The following is a 10,808-nucleotide window of genomic DNA, read 5'->3' on the forward strand; positions in this document are numbered from 1 at the left end:
GTTACCCAGGAGTCGAGCCGCAGGCGCTTGACGGAGGGGCTCTCGCCCTCGGCCTCGGCCGTGGGGCGCAGCAGCCCGAGCGAGGGGCCGAAGTCGGCGCGGGCGGGATCGTCCCGCTCGCTGCCCTCGTAGGAGCTGGTGTTGCTGCTGAGGCTGTCGACGGGAGAGCGGCCGGGGGGCTCGTGCCGGGGCGCCGGGGGGAAGGCGGACAGCGGCGTGGCAGTGTTTCGGTCCCGGCTGGGCGAGACGGGCTCCGACTTGATGCTGATGTTGGGGTTGGTGTTGACAGTCAACGTGGTGGCGTGGGACAAGTGGCTGCCCTGTCTGRGCGGCCGAGAGAGAGAGGACGAGGTTAGTTAGCACGAGGCAGAGCAGGCAGAAAAGCGATAGGGAACGGGAGGGGGAAGGAAAAAAAAAAAGCAAACGGAGGAGGTAACGGGAAGCACCTYGTTATTCCTCTTTGCAGCTCCCCCCCCAACCCGTTCACTTCCAGTATCAACAGGAATCGCCTTTCTGCACTAGCGGACACCGCTTTAGGACACCAATTTCCCGACCTGTTTCCGCTCCCGCTTCCTAGAGGCTGGGAGCAGCCGGCGGCTGCTGCCGGCGCTGCCGCCCGCCGGAGGCGTCGCAGCGCGGGCCCGGCGCGACCGAGGATTTCCGCATCCCGCTCCGGACATCAGCCGGGCGACCCTCCGTTTCACTTACATTAAGTTGCCTAGTGAAACGGGAACCAGGTGCTGCTGCTGCGGCTGCTGCGGCTGCTGCTGCTGCTGCTGCTGCTGCTGCTGCTGTTGCTGCTGTTGCTGCTGCTGCTGCTGCTGCTGCTGCCAGGCAGAGATGTTGCCCAGGGACAACCCGCCAGGCGAGCTGAACGCCGGCAGCGAGGACAACTCGGCACTCGTCAGCTGATAATCTGGAGAGACGCAACCTCCGGTCACGGCAGCGCCGCGGCTGCTCCAAAACCCAGCGCGGCAGCAAGGCGGAGGCTCATCCGCCGGGCCGTAGCCTCTCTGCGACCGCCCCGAGCCCGCGGCAGACGCTGCTGCGAGCTTCACAGCGCTGCGGGACCCCTCTCTTCTAGCCCCGAGCTCATAAGCTTAGGCCCAAAAGCGTACGCAAGGACACGCGCACGTCCACCCGGAGCTAAGCGCACTCATGCACACGCACCGGCTCCACCAGGAAAGCACCCTGGCACGGAAAACACCCGATTATGCCCCCTCCAGCAGCGGGAAATTGGATAAAAACCACACGAATGCGTTTCCTGCAGCGCAGGGCAGGAGCGGGCAAACACAAGCCCGTTTCAGCCCCTTTTTGCTTTCCAAAGCGCAAGGCCCGGTGGCCGCTTGGCTGCCCTCCAGTCCCACGGAGCGGGGGGAAGCGGCACCCGCTGCCAGGGGCACGCGTGCCGGCGCCGCGCACCGTACGGCACAGCCCCGCAGCGCCCCGGCGCTCCTCTGCCCGCACCCCGCGGCTCTCCCTGCTGCTCGGAAGCTTGCACGGGGTTTAACCGAACGGCTTTGCAAGCTGAGCCCAGCGGGCACTGTGCCCCCGGGGGGGGGGGGCAACCTGAGGCTGCCAGGCGCCGGGGGCCCGTTTCTGCACGTCCGCCGCCCGTTCCCGCGCGTCCGCGGCCCGTTTCCGCGCGTCCGCCGCCCGTTCCCGCGCGCCCGCCGCCCGTTTCTGCACATCAGCAGATGGCGCTCCCCGTCCGCCGTCCGCCGCGCGCCGAATCCGGCTCCCCGGCGCCGGGCACGCGGGGAGGCAGCGGCGCRCCGGAGCCCTTCGCAGGGACCAAACGCGGCGGGGCGAGAGCGGTCCGGCCGCCTACGGAGGTGCAAGCCGCCCGGGGCCGGCGCCCTGCCGCAAAAGCAGCCCCTGATTCCCGGCGCTTTCCTCTGCCGTGCCCGCTCGGGCAGGGAAAGGGGAGGGAGCCGCTTCCCGGCGCCGCTTTGCAAGGCAGACGGGCGCGACCGCGCCGTTCCCGGAGCTCGAAGGGAAAAGCCCTGCCGAGCGCCACGGCGCGCAGCGCCGAGCTCGCTAAAGGCGGCCGAACCGCGCCGGCCCCCCCCCGCCGCCGCGCCGCGTCTCCAGCCGGCGTCCCGGCCGCGGACACCTACAACACCCCGAGCCGGAACATTTTTTGCTCGTGGCTCATCCGCGGGAATAAAACAAACACCGAAAGCCGGAATTCGCCCGCCCCCGCCCCGAGAGGCAGCAGCCCGGTTAAAGCCTATTTTGAGGCCTTAGGCAGGACACAAGCTCGCCGGCGGCCCGGAGCCCGGAGCCGACTTCCCCGCACCGAGGGGAACCCACCAGTCTCACGCAAACAGGCGTCTGCTGGACTACACCTACTAATTACGGCAGGGAGTTCCCAGCACGCCCATCCCGGGCTCTTCCAGGCGAGCAGCTTTCTGCATTTTTGCAAACTTTTYTCTGAGCAAATGCCAGCGCGGGGAGGCAGCAAGTCCTACAGTCTCCGGGGCCGTTTGACAAGCTCCCGACGAACGAGCGCCTCACCCGGGCGAAGGCTCGCCGACCGTCGCCTCCTCTTCTGCCGGGTCCCCTCCAGCCCGGGCTGGGCCGGGTGGTTTGCATTCCTCCCAAACTCGCGGCGAGGGGGGGGTCGACACCCGTTTGCATTAAACCCCTGTTACAACATCACCCGCCGCTTCCGAGAGCCTTGGCATGGGTGCAGCTGTAATTAGCTTAAGAGCACGTTCACGCCGCCGGCGCGGTGCAACGGGCGCAAGGGAGAGGCAGGCCCTTCCGGCCACGAGAGCGCTCTCGGGATTTATTTTATTTTAATCCTGCAAAAGTCCCGGGCTCGACCGCGTCTGGCGGCACGCGGTAACGCAGGGAGAGCCGAGCCCGGCCCGCGCCGGCGCTTCCCTCTCGCCGAGCCCTTCGCGCCGAGAGCCCCGGCCGCGCCGCTGCCCGCGCCGCGCGCTCCTCCTCACCTGCGTTGTACGCTGTGGGCATGGCGGAGAAGGGCAGCCCCTGGGTCAGCAGGCTGGGAGTAGCCACAGAAACAACCGGCGTGGTTAAGGAGTGAGTCGCCTGGGAGACGCCCAACCGCTGCGTGCTCTGCTGCGGAGGCAAAAACRGAGACGGAGTTGCCACCCGGGCGCCTTCGACGCTCTGTCCTCGTGGGTCGCGTCCCCCCCCTGCCCCGCGTCACCAAAAACCTCAGTCTGCAACCGGCCCCGCTGGAGAGGTTCCTGCACCCGCCCTGGAGGCGCCGGGGCTGGCCGGCATCGACGCTCCGGCCACCCCTGTTTGCAGCATCGTGCAAGGCAAACCCCGGCGCTGACGGGCATCTAGACCCTTAGGGACCCGCTCGGCAGGTCGCGTTGCACCAGCCGGGGGCCTCCAGGCCRCCCGGGGCCGCGTTTCGCCTGCGAGGAACAACAAATGCCCTGCAGGCCCTGTCCCCGTCCCGGCGGGATGCCTCAGTCTCTAACGCACTAATCCTCCCAATTTCCTTCTGATGCAAGAAGAGTTACTGTTTTGCAGAGGATGCACGTGATTGCCCGYGAGGTTTTGCTGCTCGAAGAGCGAGAGAGGTACCAGACCGCAACAGGGCCTGCTAAAGCAGCACCGAGTGCCACGTCCTCCTCCTGGCAGCGCTGGCATCTGCGAACGAGCCCCTGCCCTCTAATGCAGCGCGAACACACTCAGCTCAGGATTTTAAAGGTGCTTTGGCATCCCAAAACTTCAAACCCGCGGCTCAGCACCCTGCAGGATAGGGCCCCTCCAGAGGCCGGCATGACCCAGGCATTAGCAGGTCCACGGTGGAAAAATCCTGCCCTTGGCCCGGTGCGTGCCAGCCTCCCCCCTCGGCTTTGCGGGCCGTTACGTGGGCGGATCGAAGGGTCGGATTCAGCCCTGTTTACAGGGCAGATAATCTGGGCTGTCTCTGCTGATCTGATTTACATCGGACTCAAGAGGCTTGGCTCTAATCTGAAGCGCCCAGGCACACGTCAGCCTGCGAAGACTGGGGCAGCGCCCAGCTTAAATCACGCCCGGCGCTGYGCGGGGGCCCCGTCCCTTAGCGCACCCTCCTCCCCGGCACGCCGGCGGCTCCCGGAGCCGCTTAGGGGCTGGGACGCGCCGCGCCACGGCTCCCGGCGAGGACTGCAAAGCCCGTCCCGGCCAGCCCCGGAGCGCCCCGGCACCCCGGGCTCGCCGCACCCCGCGCCCAGGTGCTGCCCGGCCTCCGTGCCACCCCGRGAAGGCGATTACCGGCGATGCTAATTGCTAAAGCCCCGGGGAGGCGGCGGCAGGTTTTCCTGGCGCGAGTCCTGCCGGCAGCCCGGCGACCGCTGCCCGTTCGCGCGCGGCAGCGAGGAGCCTCGGCGGCGGCCGCGCTTCGGCCCCGTCTCCCCCCGCGCCGGGGCACGTCCGGCTGCAGAACCAGGCGCCGCAGCCGTCCCCACGGCTTGGAGCGAGGCGCCGAGTTTTAATCCCAATTCGCGCAGGCAAAACTCGGCGGCGCGTTCGAGCCGCTCCGGCTGGCTACGAAACCGCGCGCCCGGGCTCCCAGGTGCGGCGCGCTTGTTGCTGCAAGCTCGGGAACGGATCCTGCGCTACGCTCTGCATCTCCAGCTGCCGGTGCAATGCAGAGAAATGGGGGGGGGTCCGTGAAGGTGCTGAAGGAGCGCGCCGGGGGCTGATACTAAACCTCCAGCAGTGCACCCGCCCTGCTAAGAGGGGCCGAAGGTGCCGGCAAAGGGCTGAGGGTAGCGGGGCAGGGCCCAGCGCAGGGGCAGATGACTCAGCCGCCCGCCCGCGGGCTCGGGGGTGGGAGCTGCCGCTTCCAGAGCCGGCGTGGGCCGAGCGATACGGAAGGAGCGGATCCAAATCCAGGGGGGAGGGGGGAGGCATCCGCGCCGGGCCCCGCAGCGCCCGGCGGCTCCGCGCGCTCGCCGCCCGCCGCCGCGCGCTGCCGGCTTGGTTCGGGCGAGGGCTGCGCTGCACTTCGGGCGAAACTCTCCCCGGTTGGCTCCGGCTAATTAAAACCGCTCGTGCGAGCCGGGGCTGGTTTGTGCCTTAAGCAAGCTGCTCCTCCTGCGCGCGGCGAGGCAGTGCCCTCCGGCAGAGGGAATGCGGATGAGCAGAGCGGGGGGGGGGGACAGCCACCGTTCCCACCTCGCGGATGGGGAAACCGAGGCCCAGGGCCGCCGGGGCAAGGAGGACGGCTTCTAGGACGCGGACAGCAGCAAAATTTGGGTCTGCCGGGGCCCCGGGGAGCCCTTGCCCGGGCCGAGCGTCTCCTCGCAGGCGGGCGAAGGGGGCGGCTGGTGCCGGCGCGTGTGCAGAGCATCGCCCCGGCGGCTCTCGCCCTCCCCGCCGCCGCCTGCCCTGCGCCGCAACGGCAGCGCAGCCGCGCAGCAAGGCCACGGACAAGGTGGAGCTCCCTTTGCTGCCGGGGACGGGGAGGGCAACAAAAAAAAACCCCATGGAAATAACGCAGAAAACCATCCCCATGCAGAAAGCAGGCTCAGCGAGGACCCCAGCCAGCCAGTGGCTATACACAGGCTTTAAATAATGTCCTTAATATGGGAAGAGCCTGATTTATTCCTCTCTCAGGCGGCGGCAGCGGGCCAGGTCGTCCCAGGCTGCAAACCGGCGGCTGCGCCGCAGCCGGCAGGGCAGAGCCCCGGCGACGTTTTGCTTTGCCGAAGTCAGCGGAGAAACAGGCACTGCGGGGGCGGGAGGGGCGCGCAGCAGCTCCCGGCCCCGTCCGGYGGCTTGCCTACGAGCTAAGGGGTTCGCCCAAAAGCACCGAAGCGAGGGGCCCGGCGGCACCCGGGACACGCGCGCGCGTGCACACGCGCGCGGCGCACGACTCACCAGCGCCAAGTGGTCCTCCGTCTGCCCGCGCCAGCACGGGGAGAAAACCGAGAGGCACCRTTAGAGGCCGCGGGGAGGGAACCCGCGGGGGCGCGAGGCCGGGCAGCAACCCAAGCCTGGCTCCTCGGGGTTGCGGCCCCGTCGCGGGGGCTCGTTTTTGACCGCTGCTGCCCCCGGCGCCGCGCGGGCACTCACCAAGTGGTGCATGAGCCCCTTGCCGCTCTGCGAGGTGATCACGCGCAAGTCCGGCTTGCGGCTGCTCGGGGCCAGCTGCGGCGTCGCTGCTGCTGCTGCTGCTGCTGCTGCTGCCGGCGGCGCCGGCGGCGGCGGCGATTTCGCCGGGATGATCTTGCCCAGGCTGTTGCCGTTGGACACGGGAAGGAGCCCCGGCGAAGCCCGGGCGCTCACGTAGCCGTTCCCTGCGGGAAAAGGCACGGAGGTGAGCGCGCGGCGCCGCGGGGCAAGCGGCCCTCGGCCACCGGCAGCCCGCGGGGACCCGCGATCGTTGCAAGCAGTAACCGCGGGAGGGCTGCTCTCCAGGCAGGCTCTTCCCGCTGCCCTGCCGGGGGGGGGGTCATTACTTTTACGCTCGCTTTTAAGGCCCCTTTACGGCAGAGGGGCCGCGGCGTTGCCGCAAATTCAGTTCACTGATCCTCCTGCCCCTTTGAAGATCAGAGCATCCCTCCTCCTCCTCCTCCTGCCCCACTTAAGGATTTTGTGTGCAAAGGAGAAAAAAAAAAGAAGAAAGGGAAGGAAGAAAAAAAATTTGAAAAGGAAAAGATTTGATGAACATCAGGAAAGGAATAAATTGGATCAGATTACTGTTCTGATGAGGATTTTTTTTTTTTATGAATAGGCCCCAAAGATAGAAAGGCGTTTAGCAATCACCAGGATTCAGCCCTCATATTCATTGCAAGTTAGACCGGGAAAAATAGGTCGCTGATTGCATTATTAATCACAGCCACCATCGCRCTACATCTGCATTTCGGCAGGCGGCTGGCGGCAGCGGCGCTCCAGCCCCRGCGTGGTGGCACAAGGGAGAAACCGGGATTTGCTCCGGGAGCTCGGGCGTCTCGGCCCCGCGGCCCTCGCGCTCGCGAAGCCCCCGGCTTTGGTGCTAATYGACAGCGAAGGTGCAGAAAATCCCCCCCGGCGCATAAAGCCTGAGCCGCCGGTTCGATTCCCGGCCCCCCAGCCTGCCTCAGAAAGGGGCTTCCCTGCTCCGGGCGCTGCCGCTGCCAGAGGAATCTCCTCGGGGCCGGATCCGCTCCCCCCTCTGGCCGGCCGGAGCCAGCGGGAAGCCAGGAAAGAGGCGGGAGGGCTGCGGCAGAAGGCGGATGATTCGCCTTGGCACGGCCGCGCTGCAAAGCCGGGCACGGCCGGAGCGCCGGGAAGAGCCCCGGCGCCGAGCCCTCGCACCGGCCAAGCGGCGCATACGCAGGATCCGGGGCATCCAGCCCGGATCGGAGCCGGAGCCGGGCCAGCGGCGCCCGGAGGCGGATGACTCAGAGGCAGCAGGCGAGGGCAAGCGGTGCCAGATTGCCGGGGCGGAGGAGCAGCCGTCCCGGGGAGCCCCCAAGCCCCTCCGGAGCCAGCACCGGTTTGCAATTCCCGGCYCTCGGCAGAGGCGGCCGGCGGAGCCGCCGAGCGCCGGGGCCGGCCGGCCCGGCTCCTCCGCTCCCGTTTCCTGGAGCGGCGGCAGGAACGCGGGGAATGCTGCGCTGACGTCAATGCTGACATTCACGGGCCCTGCCAAGCGCCGCGCCGCGGCGGCTGCTCGCAGCAGCTGACGTGGGGGCCGCGGGGCACCGGGGCCCCCCTCCGTCCTTCCCGGCTCCGCAGGCAGCGGAGCCCCGAGCCGCGGGAGGCTCCAGCCCTTGCAACCCGCCCTGGGGACATTTGTCCCGGAGGCACAGCCGGRGCGGACAGGGAGAAATTCCTCCCGCTGCCGGCAGAGCCTCCTGCTCCCGGCYGTCTGCCGGTGCGGGAAAAGTCCACGGTTATTCCCGTGCCTGGCAGGGCCTCTCCGGCGGAGCGGGGCAGCCAGCGGCGGTGGGATCCAGCACCCGATTTGGTTTTAACTGGGGAAATGCTAAATCCCACCCTGCTCCACGGCCGTTTTGGCGCCGGATTCCCACCGTAAAGCCCCCAGGGGGACGAGCCAGCTCCTTATCCAGCGCCGCGCTCACTGCGCTGCCGTGCCCGGAGCGGGACGGGGTTTTCCGGGTGCTGGGCGATGCCACCGCCGGAGACCTCCGGAGCGTTTTCCAGCTGGGGAGCTAAGCCCCGAGGTCTCACTCACGCGGTGCAAAGGAACCTTAATGAGTTTTTTTTTTTCCTCGCTTACCTACAGGACTCGGGCAGGCTCCGTTCGTGTTGTTCAAGTCTCCCCCGAGCATCGCCCCTGGAAAGCAATCGGAAACACGGGGGTCAGCGCCAGCGCGGGGAGGGAGAGGATGGCACGAGGGTGGAAGGCTGGGGGGGAAATCAGGGGGTCGAGTTGCCGGCGAGCCAGCCCGGGGCAAAACGAGCAGCGTTGCTGGAGAAGGGGTTTGGAAACGACATCCAGGYGGATCCGTTTCCGTTGCAGGAGCCCCTTCGGAAGCGCGGGGCTTGCAAACCACGGCGGCCGCTTCGCCGCGAGCCCTGCCGAGGCACGGCCAGCTCGCGCCGAGGGGAACCTGCTCCCGCCCCGGCTGCAAAAACTGCTAAACCCCTGCTTCACCCCCGTGCAAAATAAATAAATTAATGAAGACTTTTTTTTCTGCTTCTCAGCACRAACGGGGGAAGCCGAGGCAGGAGCCGCCCGGCGCTCCCGGGACCACTGCCCCGACGCTGCGCTGTGCTAGCGCCGCTTTTGCTTTGGAAACAACAACCCGGCGCTCCGGTCTCATCTGAAGCACATTGCTTGACCGCCAAAAAAAAAAGAAAAAAACACCAAAACCCCCCAAAAGCAGAAACAGTTCTTATAAAATGCAAGGCCCTGGCTCCTATAAACAGGATTTCTTCCGTGTCCAAGGCAGCAAGTGAATGAAACACAGATGGCCGGACTTGGAACACCTCTACGCTCGCAACCACAAAATTATCTCCTYGAACGAGCGGCTCACGAGCCGGATGGAAACTACGGCCGAGAGGCAGATCCTTCCCTGCAACGGAGGAAAAGGGGCCGCGAGATTTTGCTCCCTGGCACCCGCCAGCGGGTCCGCGCGAGCGASGGCTCGTCCCCCCGCCGCGCCGAGCTCCGAAAGGCGCCCGGGCGAGGGGGGCGGTTTGCACCGCTGGTTTGGACCCGGGGCGCGAGCCGCTCTCCCGGGGCGAGGAGAAAGCGGAGACGGGGCTGGGGCGCCCCACGGCCGTGCAAAGCGCCGGGCGGCGGCGGCGGCGGCGGCTCACCTGCGCTGGCCGGCCTCTGCGGCAGCCCCGGCGACACGGTGTTCCTCTGCAGCGCCGGCTGCTGCGGCGAGAGGAGCCGGGGGTCCGTCAGCGACGAGGTCACCAGCGACTGCGTCACCAGGGAGCTGCCCGGGTTGCTGAACTGCAGCGTGCTCGGGTTGCTCACGGGCACCGTCACGGGCATGGCGAAGTTGGGCGCCGGCACTGCGGACTGAGCAGAGAGCAGGAGCTGAAGGGCGGCGGGCGCCGGCGGGCGAGCGGGGCCGAGGCGCGGGGGCCCCCGGCCCCGAGGAGCCCCCGCTCCTCGCCGACCTGCAGTTACCACCTCCGCACCCGAGTGGGGCCGGTGCAAACGCCGGGCGCTCGCGCCGGCGAAGGCTCCGCACCCGAGCGGGGCCGGTGCAAACGCCGGGCGCTCGCGTCGGCGAAGGCTCCGCAGCCGAGCGGGGCCGGTGCAAACGCCGGGCGCTCGCGTCGGCGAAGGCTCCGCACCCAACCGGGGCCGGTGCAAACGCCGGGCGCTCGCGCCGGCGAAGGCTCCGCAGCCTCGCTCCGTGCTGAAGGCAGCTCCGATGCAGGGAGCTGCTGCAAAAGGAGACCGGGCGGCGCCGACCCGAGCGAAGGAGACCTCCCGCGCCCGCAGCCAGGCTCCAGGGAGCAGCGCGACCTTCTCCCGGGCTCGGCTGCGCCGCGGGGCCTCCCTTGGTTTTTAAGCCTTTTCCCCCCCCTCTGAAAGAAGGGGGAAGGGGCAGCTCGGGAGGTTTCGCCGGGCGCGCGCGTAAGGAGGGAGCGCTGCGGAAGGAGTCACTGCAAACGCGTGCACGTGCATGCGCGGCCCGGGAAGGGGAGGGAAAAGCCGACTCGGTGCAGCATCTCCCGAGCGACGCGACGGGCCGATACAGCCCGGCGGCACGCCGCGGCCGGCAGCGAGCCGTGCCCCGAGGCCACCAGCCCAGGCCGGGCAGAGCCGGCCCCGGGGGCGCCGCGGGGAGGCAGCTCCCGTTCCAGGCCAAAATCCCGGGGGAGAAGATGCACCCGTCGGGCCGAGCCGGCCGCTGGAAGCAGCGGCGGAAGCCGCGCGACGGCCGCTGACTCGGGTTAGCGCTCCACGCACACCAGAAAACACCAGCCGAAAATCCACCGCAGCTCGTTAAAAGGGGCAAGCGCCTGCATCGACCGCCCCGCGCCGACGCCGCGCGCCGACGCCGCGGGCGCTCCGCCGTTTCGCACCGAGGGAGAAGCGTTTTCCGCTCGCCCCCGCCGCCGGCATCCCGCGCCGGCGCGGTGCCGACCTGCTCCGCGCCGAGCAGACGCGGCCGAGGAGGAACCCCGGCGGGACGCGGCCGAGCCAAGCCGGGGGGGCTCCTTGCCCACCGCCTCCTCGCCGCGCTTCGAGGCGCCGCTCGGGCCACGCTCGCAAGCTTTGCAGCCGGCCGAGCCAGCAAACCTAATATCTGGGGATTTTGCAAGACCCAAACCTCCAGAAAAGCCAGAATTTTGCTTGCGAGGGCTTGCAAGGCAAAGCAGGCCGGATTTTTTTTTTTTTTTTTTTTTTTTTT

At 68.2% G+C, this 10,808-nt stretch overlaps 1 protein-coding gene across 1 annotated transcript in view; it reads right to left on the bottom strand.

The window, feature by feature from the left end:
- Positions 1-10,808, bottom strand: part of MEF2D (myocyte enhancer factor 2D) — an 18,351-nt gene that overhangs the window by 3,919 nt on the left and 3,624 nt on the right. Inside the window, exons 3-9 of the mRNA XM_085316997.1 lie at positions 9,250-9,561; positions 8,204-8,260; positions 6,052-6,275; positions 5,857-5,877; positions 2,961-3,090; positions 709-916; positions 6-324 (exon numbers count right to left, since the gene is read on the bottom strand). Coding sequence (XP_085173123.1) covers positions 6-324; positions 709-916; positions 2,961-3,090; positions 5,857-5,877; positions 6,052-6,275; positions 8,204-8,260; positions 9,250-9,561 — 1,271 coding nt within the window. The remainder of the gene's footprint in view (positions 1-5; positions 325-708; positions 917-2,960; positions 3,091-5,856; positions 5,878-6,051; positions 6,276-8,203; positions 8,261-9,249; positions 9,562-10,808) is intronic.

Source organism: Rhea americana, unplaced genomic scaffold (assembly GCF_003343005.1).
Source record: "Rhea americana isolate MKP2758 unplaced genomic scaffold, rheAme1 scaffold_484, whole genome shotgun sequence".
Classification (NCBI taxonomy): Eukaryota; Metazoa; Chordata; class Aves; order Rheiformes; family Rheidae; genus Rhea; species Rhea americana.